The sequence below is a fragment of the Enhydra lutris genome, unplaced genomic scaffold (genome assembly GCF_002288905.1).
Source record: "Enhydra lutris kenyoni isolate GAN:26980312 unplaced genomic scaffold, ASM228890v2 scaffoldscaffold8, whole genome shotgun sequence".
Lineage (NCBI taxonomy): Eukaryota > Metazoa > Chordata > Mammalia > Carnivora > Mustelidae > Enhydra > Enhydra lutris.
In genome coordinates this window covers 18,667,681-18,682,552 of record NW_019154092.1, presented here as the reverse complement: position 1 = coordinate 18,682,552, position 14,872 = coordinate 18,667,681, and the positions used below count along the sequence as shown (strand labels likewise).

The 14,872-nt window shown below is 49.1% G+C and overlaps 1 protein-coding gene across 1 annotated transcript in view; it reads left to right on the top strand.

The window, feature by feature from the left end:
• LOC111142453 (transmembrane protein 241) overlaps positions 1 to 14,443 on the top strand; it is a 117,594-nt gene extending 103,151 nt beyond the window's left edge. Inside the window, exons 14-15 of the mRNA XM_022495609.1 lie at positions 6,508 to 6,572; positions 13,725 to 14,443. Coding sequence (XP_022351317.1) covers positions 6,508 to 6,572; positions 13,725 to 13,785 — 126 coding nt within the window. The 3' untranslated portion in view covers positions 13,786 to 14,443. The remainder of the gene's footprint in view (positions 1 to 6,507; positions 6,573 to 13,724) is intronic.
• The last annotated feature ends 429 nt before the right edge of the window (positions 14,444 to 14,872 follow it).

Genomic DNA, 14,872 nt, shown 5'->3' with positions numbered 1-14,872 from the left:
ATCTGCTCTCAGTTTATAAATTTTTATTGTTTTACTCTTTACCCTAAAAAGACCTATTAGTAACATCCATAGGTGAGTCTACAACACAGACGGACTCCAAGACACTGACATATGCCTCCTGTTCTGTGGCCTGGGAAGGAGTTGCAGCCTGCCCTTCCTTGGGGATGCGGCCGGCCAAGCCCTTCCATATCAGCTGGACAGAGTAGTTCTTGAGATAATGCTGAAGTTGGAGGGGGTAGAGCAGAGCTCCTCATATGTGAATATGAAAGCAGTCACCTGGCTGTCTTCAAATGTAGATGTTGTTCCATAGGTTTGGGGTGGGGCCCGATATTCTGCAGGCTCCCAGGTGGTGTTGATGGCAGGAGTGTGCAAGACATCTGTTCTTCTGTCTGCCCAGCACATTCCCTCCTTCCTTCAGGGAAATGTGCCTCTTCCTTCATTCCAACCATGAAGTTCAAGGATGAACGTCCACAATCTTCCATTACTCTGGCCACTGCCCCCTTCCCCCTCTCCCCTGCCCCTCCCAGCACGGTCAGTTGGTCCAAGAGGTAATCAAAATCTTTCCTGACATTTTGGACTTGAAACATTTTTGGACTTGAAACATTTTTGGACTTGAAACATTTTTGGACTTGAAACTCGGAGTGAGCCAATCTTGAACCCCCCCTGTGGAGGGAAGGAGGAGATGAGCAAAGAGGGTCTCTGTTCTCCAGTCTGGCTTCCAACTGCCCCTAACGTATGAAAAGGGGTTTAAGAAGAAACAAGATTGTGACTTCCCAGCTCCAATGACTAGTGTGGTTCTAGAAAGAGTATCAGCCACTGACTGCATGTGGGTCTCTGTTGGTAGATCCTGAACATACAAAGAGGGACGACAGACGTCCTGCTTGGGGAGATCACACATTTCCGTACTTTGGCACTGCCTCTGGAAGAGATGCCTCATCCACCCAGATGTGTGGCTGGGGTGGCGGGCTCAGGTTCATAAAAGTTTTCTAGAGGCGGGGCACCTGGGTGGCTCAGTGGTTTAAGCCTCTGCCTTCGGCTCAGGTCATGATCTCAGGGTTCTGGGATCGAGCCCCGCATGGGGCTCTCTGCTCAGCAGGGAGCCTGCTTCCCTCTCTCTCTCTCTGCCTGCCTCTCTGCCTACTTGTGATCTCTCTCTGTCAAATAAATAAATTATTTAAAAAAAAAAAAAGTTTTCTAGGGGTGCCTGGGTGGCTCAGTCAGTTAAGCATCCGACTCTTGATCTCAGATCAGGATCTCGGGGTCCTGGGATGGAGCCCCGTGCCAGCTCCGTGCTCAGCAGGAGTCTGCCTGAGGATTCTCTCTCCCTCTCCCTCGAACCCTGTCCCCCTCACATTTGCGCATGCTCTCCCTCTCTCTAAAATAAATAAATAAATATATTTTAAAGCTGTACAAGTTTTCTAGAAGTGGATTTTCACAACGTGAGCAGGAGTGGTAGGAGGAGGCCACTTGTGTGAAGTTCCAGGCAGAGGGACTTTGCTGAGCAAATGTGATGGTATGAAACCGTGTTAGAGACACTACAGCACGTTTAAGTGAGGGTCGTGGGTTGTCGCTGAGATAGCGACAGTGCAGGGTCTTTTCTCTGTGCTGTAGTCGGTCCCTTTCTTCTTCAGGCATCTGTGTCTCAACAATAACCACAAAGCAGTAACAAACAACAAGCCCAACTCTCCAAACGCCCCCCCACCTCCGCCAATGCACGACTGTCCGGTTCCCACCACCCACCACTCCCCTTTCTCTTTCCCTCGGACAAACAGAAAATGTGTCTTAGGATCGGAATGAATGTTTAAAAAACAAGCCTGATCTGCTTTAAATACCAAAATCTGCTTCAATAACACAGAGGTTGTGACATCCGCTGACAAAGCCAGGAAGTTCAAAGGCCCGCTGCCCGGCACGACGTACAGAGCTCTGCTGTTGTTGGCCTCCCTCAGCCCGAGGCTGGTCCTGGTGTTTGTTGTTCAGATCTGTGTGTGCGACGGAGACATTCCTCAGACCGCAGGACTCTTTCTTCTGGGGGAAAAATTTGTATTTTTAAATATGCTTTCTTTTTTTTTTTTTTAAAGATTTTATTTATTTATTTGACAGACAGAGATCACAAGCAGGCAGAGAGGCAGGCAGAGAGAGAGAGAGAGGAGGAAGCAGGCTCCCTGCAGAGCAGAGAGCCCAATATGGGACTCAATCCCAGGACCCTGAGATCATGACCTGAGCCGAAGGCAGAGGCTTTAACCCACTGAGCCACCCAGGCGCCCCTAAATATGCTTTCTGGAAGCAAGAACAACAGTTGCTAGTCAGAGCTGCTACTGAAGTCTCTTCAAGGGCAAGTTCCAAGGGGAACTCGAAGTCGATTTCTTGAGCACATTTTAACCATTTTAACAGCTTAAAAAAAAAGTTTACGCATTTACTAACATTTGTCACCAGAACTTTTTCATCATCTGATGCTGAAACTCCATCCCTGTTCACACTTACTCCCTACTCCCAATTCCCCACAAGCCCTGGCAACTTCCATTCTACTTTCTGTCTCTACGAACGTGATGACTCTAGGTACCTGATGAAAGTAGAATCCTACACTATTTGTCTTTCTGTATCTGGTTTGTTTCACCCACTGTCATATCTTCCAGGTCCATCCGTGTTGCAACATGGGTCCAATTTGCCTTCCTTGCAAAGGCTGAGTAATTATGTATGCAACACATTTTGCTTCTCCATTCATCCATTGATGGATACTTGGGTTGCTTCCAGATTTGGGCTAATGTGAATAATGCTGCTATGAACACGGGTTTGCAAATATCTGTTTGAATCTCTGCTTTTGGTGGATTTTTTTCCCCCCAAAAGAAGCCACATGGAGGGGTGCCTGGCTGGCTCAGTCAGTAGAACATGCGACTCTTGATCTCAGGGTTATAAGTTCGAGCCCCACATTGGGTGTAGCAATTACTTGAAAGACAAAGTCTTAAAAAAAAAAAAAAGCTTTATGGAGCTGGTGGGGGCCCTTTCTTGAGTTTCTGGCTGTGAGGGAAGGCTGACCTGGGAGACAAAGCTTTGGTTCTACTCCTCACTGCTGAGGGTCCCAGGCCCCTGGAGCCTCCATCGCTAGGTCACAGTTTCCCCCATCTGTGATCTTGGGGAGTCCCTTCTACTTCTCAGGTCCTGCCCCTAAGTGACCACGTCTAGGACCCTTGGCACCCAGCCATGACCCCTTAGCTACTCCTGGCTTCTTTTTTTGTTCCACGGTGGAACTGGACTGGACCCTTGACATGAACAGGTGTTATCATTCCAAATTTTGAGTGTTCTTCCTCTTTGCTGAGGCATGAATTTGAACCTCACACCTGGTGAGGTTGGTGTACAAGTCACTTAGTGGGCAAGTCGGGCTAGCCCACTGCTCAGGGTCTACCTCTCTGTCAGGCGTCATTGGCCACTACTCATCCAGTCTTCAGCAGTGACTTTCGTGAAGTGGTAGAACTTTGGTGAGTCTGTGTGTGTGTGAGAGAGAGAGACAGAAAGAGAGAGAAAATGCCTTCCATGGTAACTGCTAGGGCTGGCAGTGGAAACAAAAGCAAGTAGAGAAGGCTCAGAAACCGATGGTTCTACTGAAGAGAGATCTCAGAGTGGTCCATTGAACTTTGCTGTAGCTCCATAGTGTAGACAACTTCACCGTACAGTCGTTACAGAAGTAAGACACACCTGTCTGTGACATTTTAGTGGGAGTCTCAGCCAGCCGAAAATGTGCTCCTTGAGAGATGAAACTTTAGAGAAGTCTGAAAAAGTGCCCCGGGAGAAAGACAGGAGACTGAACAAACATTTCCAGGAAGCAGCCCGTGGCCGAGGCTCTGGTGTGGCTACCCAACCAATCTGAGTTTCAAGTAAGAGCCGGTTTGGAAGTTTTAAGATGTGTTTTTCTTGGCAAAAGGTGCAGTGAATGAGCATAAGCAGGCTGGTTGTCTGTCTCCTGGCAGACGGGGTTCCTCCCGAGCTAGAGAGGTACATGGAGGAAGGGAGGCACGGTCCCAGGCTGTGTGGACTCCAGGCCCTGTGGGAGGTGGTGGCCTCGCACACCAGACGGAAAGCTGTGTGAGAGACACTCCAAGAATAAGGGATGGAACCCACCAGAGAAGGCCGTGAAGAGCTGGTGGAAAGGGGCGAAGGGCCTGAAGATGATGGTGAAGGATGAGGAAAGGCCAGTTGGACCTTTACAAATGTAGGGAGGTGTTCTGTTAACGCCAAGCTGCCAACATCACAGCCATCATCAGTAGAACAGAGCCTGTTTCAGCGGTTCTAAGAAATCCCCATTGGCTCCGTCCCAGGAAATATCCAAAAAGTGGCAAAAGTGAAGTGGGTTTAACAAGCTGAGCTTTGGTTAAGACTAAGGAAGGGGGAAAAAAAAAAGAAAAGAAAGAGAAAAGGACAGTAAAAGTAAGATTAAAAGGGAAGGTAATAAAAGTGAGCACAAATGAGAAAAAATAATATTTTTTTCCAACTAGGGAAATGTTAATGAGTTGGAAAATCTAGACGAAACACATTTTTGGAAAAAGGGAAAATGACAAGCTTGAATCAGGGAGACAGAGAAGATTTGGTTAGGACGGTGGCCACTACAGGCCAGCTGCAACTAGAAGGCCCAAGTCCAAGGTGTTCAAGTCAGAGTTAACATCCGAAGTCAAGATCGCCTTCATCCTTTATAGGAAACTAAGCAGGGAAGCCGACACATTAACTTATGTGGTCAGTATAACCTTGTTTTCAAAACCAGACAGTTGCATGGCAAGCTAATAAAATTTTAGGCGCCCTTCAGTTAGGACCATAGGTGCAAAGGTCCTAAGCATAACATTAAGTGAAACAAAGGGAGGGTAGAACAGCTGCCATCCACCCTGCTGTTGAACATACCTGCCCTCCTCCCCCCAGCACTTTGACCAACCTTTTTCCCCTCGTTCTTCGGGTTCTGCTTTGCGGCTGTCTCGCTGACCTGGTCGCCACTTCATTTTTGTTCCTGAAGCCAATACAGGTCTGTTTTGTTGTCAGAGTTTTTGCTGAAAATCAATAAAAGCAGGAAACAGAGAGGGACCTCAAGTGGGTAAATTACACAGGTTCTAAAACCTCTCAGAGTTTCTGTACCAAAGCTTCCTGGTTTAAATTTCCAGACTTCTTCTTGAGATGGTAGGTGAATGGGGATGAGACTCATGTGACCATACTCCTTCCTTAGGGCCACCAGCTTGCTGCCTGGTTCCCAGTTTGGGGATAAGAAGAGGCCTCTAGGACAGCATGATGGTTTTTCACATTTCTCAGGGTGTCTGGCCTGAGGGACCCATCCCACGACAACCTGCTTCTTTTTTTTTTTTTTTTGAGAGTTTATTTATTTGAGAGAGAGCGAGGGAGCACATGAGCAGGGGGAGGAGCAGAAGGAGAGGGAGAAGCAGGTTCCCTGCTGAGCAAGGAGCTTGCGGTGGCGGGGCTTAACCCCAGGACCCTGAGATCATGACCTGAGCCGAAGGCAGACGCTTACCTGACTGAGCCACCCAGGCGCCCCTGACAACCTGCTTCTGATTTTCATTGCAAGAAAGTAGGTCTTTAGGCTCACCTTCCTAATGAAAGCTGTCTTGCACTTCAGAATACAGAATTCTGGGGGAAAAAACATCTTTTCCTGAGCAGGCATTCCAAGTGGTAACCTTGGAGTTGGGTCTTTGGTTTACACATACTCTCTGTGCCAACTCTTCAGTGATACTGTGGGAGTGGGAGTCCCATTACTGCCATTCCTAAGAGACTTTTCTGTCATTTCCAGCTCTGAGAGATGTGGGGGTAACCTCTACTCTCTCTTTTGGCTTCTAGGTATTTGTGGATAATTTTTTTAAGTTTTTTTTTTTCTTAGTATTCTCTGCACCCAATGCAGAACTCGAACTCATGACCCAGAGATCAAGAGTCACACCCTCCTCCAACTGAGCCAGCCAGGCTTCCCTGCAAATAACAAATTAATGATTTAATTTTTCCTCCCCAGGAAGCACTTGGTTTCTTAGAACTTGTATCATGGGCCAGAAAGATGGGGGCATTGGGACAGGGGAGAGATGGTACTGTGGGCAAAGGCAGGGTGATGGCTAAGTTCTTATCTGGAGGATGTGGGTACAGACAGACGAGCACAACTGGACATGGGCATTATTTCTGCACACTGAGAAAAAGATGGATATGCATATTCTTACTATCCCCCTGCCCTGCAGAGAGATGGGTGAGATGTTGGCTGGGTGCCTCCATTTTGAAGAGCTGGGAAGTTAAATGTTTCTTTGAAGATTCTCACCTCCCAAATAGACTAGGACTTAGCATTTTCTCCACCAAACACTTAGCTCAGAGGGAGCCCGAAATACAGTGACCTAGCAAGTGTGTGGGGGAAAGGACGTGAAGTAGAAACGGGTGATGTCTGGGATCTGAACCAACATGAACTCAGCTTGGAAACAAGGACTCTGGAGAAGGTTACCCAAGTCCTGCTGCTCTGATGGCTTTTCGTTGAAATTATTCCTGCAGGTGCTCACAGCTGGCTCCTCGGTATTGCTATTTGATATGATCCTGACCAGTGCGACAGTGGGATGGTAAGTCTTCTGCACAGAGAAAGGAAAAGCAAATTCATTGTTTGGGTTTCTTTCTTTCTTTCTAAGATTTTATTTATTTATTTGAAAGAGGGACAGTGAGAGAGAGCATGGGAGGGGAGAAGGTTAGAGGGAGAAGCAGACTCCCCGTGGAGCCGGGAGCCCGATGAGGGACTCGATCCCAGGACTCCAGGATCATGACCCAAGCTGAAAGCAGTCGCTTAACCAACTGAGCCACCCAGGCACCCCATTATTTGGGTTTCATCAGGATATTACTTTTTTTCTCTCCAATGTTGAAGAAAGGGCGTTTGGGGTCTATTTTTTATTGACCTGTAGGTACACACTCCGAGGAGTACCCATGTCATGAATATGCAACTTGATGAATTTTCACAAACTGATTATCCCGAACCTACTACAGCCGGCATCCAGAATCAAGAAACAGAGCTTCACCCGCAAACCTTTCGGCCACTCAGCCACACAAGCACAAACACTACCGGTGATCCACTAACTTTATATATATTATGTGATTTTTCCAAGATTTTACAGCTGCTATGATTGACAAGGATTCAAAACCAGACTTGTGTGTGTTCAGGGTCCCATAACCTTTGTGTATGTACCTCCTTAGGACTGACTTAGCAAACGCCAAGGACTTACCAGCAGTGTAGGTGGTGTCTAGGTAGAAGTGGTCATAAGGGAGGTGTTAAAGAAACTGGCCTATATGGTCCTCTTCTCACCAGTATGACCATCCATGAAGAGCTTCTAGATAATTTGACAGCAACACAGAAGGAGCATTACCCAGGACAAGACAGCTCTATTTCCTGTTCAAGGGCTGATGTGGTGAACTAAGAATGTCCAGGGAAGTGATCATAGGACAAAGATCTCACTGTCTTGGATTTTTTAATACTGTAAACTATAATTATGTCAGTTAGCTGAAAACATTTATTGAGTGATTGCTGTATGCAAAATAAGACATCATTTAGCCCTCCAAGAGTGGAAGGGGCAGGGAAATCATAAAGATAGTTTGTGGGATTAGATAGTCATGGTCTGAAGGCACAGCAGATGTGAGGGCTGCAGGAAGGAGAGAGGTTGGCCATCAGGAGGGCTATGGAACTGGCTTGAGTAGGACCTTATGCAGAACAGAGTGGCTTAGTGAGGCTGTGGGAGGAAGAAGATTTGGGCCCTCTGGCCCCAGGAAGACAGAGAAGCGTAGAGAGGCAGGAGGGGCCAATGGTGTGAGTTAGTGATTTAGAACCGGAGCTGGGGCTGTGGGGCAGGAAGCTAACCCTCTGCTCCCTCCTTCTTCCCCTACACCTGTCCTTCCAGGAAGGCATGACCCCCGCAGTAGGCAGGATGTCCAGAAACCCAGCTGCCAAGATATCCTAGTACACCCTTGAGACTGTTCCCCAAATGTCTGTATCTTCACCTTCATGGTGGAATTCTAGATTCTTGACGGTGGTTTTCTTTCTCACAAGTGAGCCTCCAACAACTCTGTTTTGTACAGAATTTCAGAATGAACTTTAAAAACCCAGGTGTGGAACTGAGTGTGAGAACTAGCGGAGTGAGATGGCTCTCCAGCTGGGAGGAAATGCTCAGGCCGAGTATCACAGCAGCAGTCTGGAAGGGGCCAAGCCTCCAGGCTCTTTCACATCCTGTGAGCTTTATGGGATGCCCTGAACAAAACGGAAAGAAAGGCTGTGTGTACCCAAATCAAGGAAACAGCATGTGCGATTATTGCAAAAAGAACCTTGACTTTGGAATTTCCTGATTTTTGAGAACTCTTGCGTTTAAGGATGGTGTGTTTTCGGCCTCCAAGAATTTTCCAACCACAAAGTGAACCACCAGAAGAGGAGTGTCAGACCATATTTCAGACTTCCTGTCTTTCGTACAGAGCTGGTCCGTGCTGGCCATACAGCGGCATGCTCACGCCAAGACCGGCTGACCAGCTCTCAGAGCTGGGGCCCCGGGCAGGGCTGCCCTCTGGCTTGTGGGAACTTAGGCTGATCAGAAATCCCAAAGAGCAGGGACTGCAGAACTGTTTTGTTGGGACCCACTGTGTTTGCCTGTATCATCGTTTCTTGTTTTTTGGTTTGCAAATTTTTAAATCAGTCAAGGTGAGAAATCAGGTGACTTCCCCATAAGGCTCCGTATTTCCAGATTCTTCTGAAAATGGGGACCAGCAACTGCATTGGGCATGTACTTCCGCATGGCACCCATTGCTGGAATAGGTAGAGACTGCCCCTTTCCGTGGGCATGGACGCTGGAAGTCAGCACAGCCTTCCCCACCCAGGCTGGCTGAGACCTGAGGACCCTGTGTCAGCTATATCCCGACCTCCATTTGCTCATATATTCTTTCATTTCACAAAAAAATGCTTGGTGGGCTCCGAGGCTACTGACATGGTCTGTGGCCCCCGCGAGGTCACCATCCAGGGAATGAGTGCACAATGCGTCATTATCTACCTTCTGGGGGCAGCAGCAGCTTAGCTGCACAAAGTAGGATTTTTCAGGGCACCTGGGGGGCTCAGTTGTTAAGCGTCTGCCTTCGGCTCAGGTCATGATCCCAGGGTCCTGGGTTCGAGACCCGCATCGGGTTCCCTGCCCAGCGGGGAGCCTGCTTCTCCTTCTGTTCTTCACCCTGCTAGAGCTCGCACTCTCTCTCTCTCTCTCTCTCTCAAATAAAGAAATAAAAATCTTTAAAATAAAGGAGGGTTTTTCACCTCAGCACTGTTGACATTTTGGGTCAGATAATTCACTCTAGGGGGTTGTCTTGTGCCTTGTAGGGTTTTGGCTGTGAACCTGAGCCCCACCCCCACAGGATGCCAAGCAGTTTCTGCAGGCATTGCCCAGTGTCCCCTTGGGAGCAAAACAGCCCCAGCTGGAATCATGGATCTAAAGGTTTGTGGTGATTAGTGGAGAAAATGCCATTCAGAATTTCAGCAAGATCTTAGAAACCTGCTGATCTCCTAAATTAGAGACTTGGTTGGCTTGGGTCAGGTCCTCGGCAGCCCCTCCCACACTCTCTGTGCACAGCACGGTCAGCTCCACCTTGCTGAGTGAGAGCTGGGTGTGCACGCCCCATCTGGCTGTGGCTGGGAGCTCCTCCAGCAGGGAACCCTAGCCAGGCACCTGTGTGCCTCTCTGCCTCATCTTAAGAGCTGAATAAATGAGTGGCCAGCCTTCCAACTACTTTACGAAAGAAAAATTATAAACCGAAGTACCAATGCTGGTCAACTTTTAAAGGCTTTTCTTAAAAGCAACTGCTCTTGTCCAGAGAAGTATCTTGTTTTTAATGACAAAAACAATCTATTGCAAGCCGTGCATTTAAATATCCAGATTAATATTTAATTATTCACTTTTAATTAATGGAGTTTTATGGTATATGGTGTATATGTCCAAAATTTCAACAGAGGGGATCGAACACATGTGAAAGAAAAAATTCTAAACTGTGAGCAGTGTCCCTGTTGAGTAGAAATAGTTACGGGTGCCCCTTCTTTGAATTCTTTTTAGACTAGGAGAGACCCTCTTATAGTTTAGGTACACGAAGAGAAAACAAATAACCAAAACACAACCTTTTTGTCCTGAGGACTCTGCGATCACTTCTCGCCTTTGCCAATCATTCACGGAGCCCACCATTGATCACGGGTTAGCATCATGCTCGATCTTAGCACAAGCCGCACTAACACCAGCAGGCTTTAGAAAGTGTTCTCATACCGTTTTTGAATAATGATGTCTTATGCCTTTCAGTTTAGGACACTGTGCAGAGACTGCCCAAGCCTCTTTATGGAGAGAGTGAATTTAGGGGTGAAGGAAGTACTCCCCCCAACATATCCCAGAATGCAGCTGGGATCACAGTGACTGAATTTTTTTTTTTTAAGATTTTATTTATTCATTTGACAGACAGAGATCACAAGGAGGCAGAGAGGCAGGCAGAGAGAGAGGAAGGGAAGCAGGCTCTCTGCTGAGCAGAGAGCCCAATGTGGGGCTCGATCCCAGCACCCTGGGATCATGACCTGAGCCGAAGGCAGAGGCTTAACCCACTGAACACCCAGGCGCCCCCACAGTGACTGAAATTTATCAGTTTTCCACTTGAGTTAAAAACTCCAAAATGCTAAGCAAGGCCTTCTAGGTAACTATCACTCATTACCTCTCAACACAGAGAGTAATTGATCAGATTATGAACTTCAGCAAGTCTCCAAGGAAATGGTACATTAGGCAGATACCTTTTGGTGAGGAAGAGAGAGAAAGCCAAAATTGGAATATAAATGGGAGAAGGAGGAGCAAGGATAGGAATTCATCGTCCTTCATTGGGAAAATATGGGAGCTCCAGCCGGAAAAGGGTACAGTCTCTGGGCCCCCATCTCATGGGGTCAGTAAGTGCTTGAATAAGCACAGTAATGAGTGTAAAACCGAGCCGGGGCCTCTTTGGGTGGGAGGACAGAGAAAGAAAGACTGGGGAGGAACTGAAACCCCCCCCACTCGGAAGAGAAGCTGGTGCTGAGTATTTCTGGCGGGTGCGCTCTCCAGTCTGGTGTGTATGCCTTAGTTGCATGAAGTGTGTTCACTTCAGGAATGATGGGGATTACAAGATTTGCAAACAGTTCAGTGAGGCTCTGACTTAAATAGTTGTAATGCTATTAAGATTCCTGCACCCCGTGTCAGCTTCCCCTGCTGTTTAGAAAGCAACATCAAAGCTCACCTCCCTGGCTCTCTTACCAGTATACGGAACGAAGGTTTGTTTCCTTGCTGAGTCTTCTCTAAGCTGCTTTGGTGTTTCAGGCAGTAGCTAAGCCCAGCGGTTGAGATGCAAGGTTATTACGCTTGGCATTGTTCTAAGGCTGTGGGGGAGAAGGGGCAGTGAGCCAGCCCGTGGCCTATTCTTCTCCCTGGTGACTAAGGAGGATTACTGGAAGCTGTAGAAATGACTGGGGCCCTGGTTATGTTGCAGAAATAAGCCCCTCCCCCGCCCAAAGGCCCGAGCAGGCTTTGTACCAGGTCACCATGACTTTGCACTTGCCCCCGGGGGTTTAAGAAGACTCTGTGTGTGTGTGTGTGTGTGTGTGTGTGTGTGTGTGTGTGTGTTCCTTAAGGGATGTTGAAAGGAACAGTAGATCCACATGAAAGGAGCAGCCTGGTCTTCAGGGCTGAGCCCCCAGTACCAGAAGAACAGCTTCCCCTTCATCCAAGAGAAGAGGCGAGAGGGCCCTCACGCACCCTGGCACTAGGCCAGGGACCAGCACACATGCGTCCCGTTTCCACATACCGTCTTTCGGAAGCTGGACCCCAGTTTCTCACAGAAACAATCCTGTAAATGATGAGTATAGATCTAGGAAGGTCCTCAGACATTTGCTTCACTTAAAACATAGACACAACCTTCAGTTACATTATTATGAGTTAAATGTGTGTCTGAGAGAATTTATGGGCTTCTTGTCACTATTTATAATATTTCTGTACAAAAAAGAAAGTTCATTCCAACTCGGAGCTCAGATCTCAGGCACACCTCCCCCTCACGCCCCTGACCTTTCCATCCCAGCTGTTCCCCTGGCTGGTGGGACACCCTCCCGGTCCCCTCCCCCAGCAGAGCGGGTGCCTCTGCTCTCACCGGGAGCCCTTTTGTCACAGGGAGAGGAGAGGATGGTGGTTTGGGGATTCTCCCTGCTCTCCAGGGTAGACGGGGGTAAAGGATTTGTTCTCTGTCGCTCTAGAAAGCAGAACTTGGACTCACAGGTGAGGTTGTACGAAGCAACTGTTGGGTCAGTCTGAGGAAGGGTTTCCCCCTGGAGGGAGAAACCTTACGCCCAGGGCCTTCCATGATAAGATGCTCGTCAATGCTGGCTGGAACCCCGTGGCCAGAGCTGCTCAACCAGGGGGACGTGCCCCTCATGTGAAGTCTTGGAGCAGAGTCGGGAAGCCAGCTCTGAGGCCAGTGAGGAAGGCATTGCCGCTCCGGGCGGGCAGTCAACCAGTCAGTACGGTAATATTCTATTGCTCGTTTGTTAGAGGCCAAGTGTGGGGGCCGATGGCTTCTTGCATGTCCCTTTCAGCCTCAGACAGACTGCTGCATGTGAGCAGCTCCTGTGGCGCAGACCAGACGGAAGCTGACAAGCAGGCACTGGGTCACCTAGCTAAGCAATGCCCGAGCCACAGGTGGGACTCGGTTGGTTGTTTCAGTGGCCTCGCACTTAGTTCATTCCTGTGCTAAGTGGGGCACACGGGACAAGTTATCTTTATGTCAGAGTCACTCACATGGGTGATGTTTCTCCCTGGGAATGTGGTGTGCACCGCCTGTGTGTTTCACAGAGTCGGCATCCCCGGTGTACGTCAGAAATGTAAAGACGCTGTCGCCGAAATGTGCGTGTGTGGTGGGCGGGTGTGTGGGGGAGGTGGGACAAGACAGGAAGCACGTGTTGGCACCTCTGATCAAGGGCATTTCGTCACCATGGACCTCCCATCATAATCCTGCAGGGATGGCCCAGCCCAGTGCCCAGAAGTGCTTTGTGGGAAGAATTTAGGGGTTCAGAGAGACAGCAGATTGTCTACGGAGGAGCTGAAAATAGAGAATGTACAGACCTCCAGACCTCCCCCGTCTACAGTTTTCCCACTACCTTTTCATTTTAGGATCGGCGACTGTATTTCTGCGCTGATGGGAAAGTCATGATTCGACTTTAGTGTTTTCCTCTCTAAATGCTCTGCTAGCCTCAGTGGAATCACAGGGTTCAAAGACTGTGCCCTCAATCATGACAAGGTTAGGGATACCTGCGTGGTGTCCTGTCGTCAACCCCTGTCTGCTGAAAGCTCTCGGCGGTGTCCTTGCCGTGCTGTGTCTGGGGCAGAGCGGTTGCTGGAGCACAGTCACCCCCCACCCCCCACCCCCCCGGGTCAGGATGAGCAAGACCTACCACCTCCTTCCTGGGCAAGGGGGGAGGGAGGTGAGGGAAGGAGCAAACCCCACCCACGCCCCTCCTGCCTCCCAGCTGACGTTTACTTGGGACAAGCGGGCAGTTACGGGGCCAACCCAGCAGCTGGGCAGGGGACGCGAGAGTCCCCGCCACAGAGGGAGGGATCCCTTGCTGTGCTGCACATGGGCACCAGGCAGCTCCGTGGGCCCCCAGCCTCCAGGCTCAGGGGACAGGGAAGCTAACCTCTTGCCATCTCTTGCAGCCTCCTGCTCGGGGGCCTTGGAGAGGCCTTGCTGGTTTTCTCCGAGCGGAAGGGCTCCTAAGGGCACGAAGAGTCAACTCGAAGGCTGCCAGCTGGTGTACTGGGCCCCTGAGCATCGGAACTCCCTGTGGAGTGTGTCCGAGGCGAGAAAGCAGGGACAGTGAGGCCGCCACGTCTCACTGCATCAAGGAGAACTCTGTCTGGGGGTCCGTGGACTGCTGCAGAGAAGGGACTGTGTTGTGTCTTCCTGCTTCGAGAGGCTCCCTGGAGTCCTGCTGACCGCACTGCCCAGTGGGGCAGACCCAGATCCGGGAGTCCCCCCGTACGGGGCCGGCTCCGCTCCCTTGGACTGATGCACAGGCCTCCTTGTCAAACACTTGTCACCAAACACTGCTTTGACTACTTGATGGTGGGCTCAAGGTATTCCATGGCACTTTTTGTTTTGTGTTTTTACGTCTTTGGAGACTCTTCTGGGGATGTCCTTCCCTTGCTTTCATGGGCTTGCCTGGAGCCCGCCCTCACCCGCTTACGAGCACAGACGGAATTCCCCAGGAGGGTTTCCACTGGGGGGCAGGCGTAGCGATGAGGGTCCACTGGGAGTTCTGAGCCAAGTGAGACACCAGCAAGGACACTATTACTCTGGATTGAGTGCTGAAGTCTTTTGGTGACCATATGTTGTGTTGAATTCTGGACACACTTTCTTTGGCCTGTATTAGATTCACTCTCTCCTCCATGATCAACAGAGGGAATAGGGTTTATAACTCCCGATACTCCCTGGACAGTGAAACAAACCTAGAACATACGTGTACACACAGGCACACACATTTATAATCCTCTTCTTTAAAGCTTTTAATCCACTTAATTCCCCGATGGCTCAGAGAAGATTTCAGATCATTGAACGCTGAAGTATATTTTTCAGGCCAGATTAAAAATTGGATTAAAACCCTAAACCTTGCCTCTCTGGGAGTCAAAAGGAAGGAATATGCATGAAATGGTAACTTGATCCTGAACCCACACTGAAGGGTTAGGAAAATAGTGTCTCACTCCAGTATTTCTGCTCATGACGGGGTCCGAATCCCTTAGCTCTTCTGCCGGGTGTTGGTTTTGGTCACTTGGAGATATAGAAGGTAGTGGAGTCACCGTGAGCC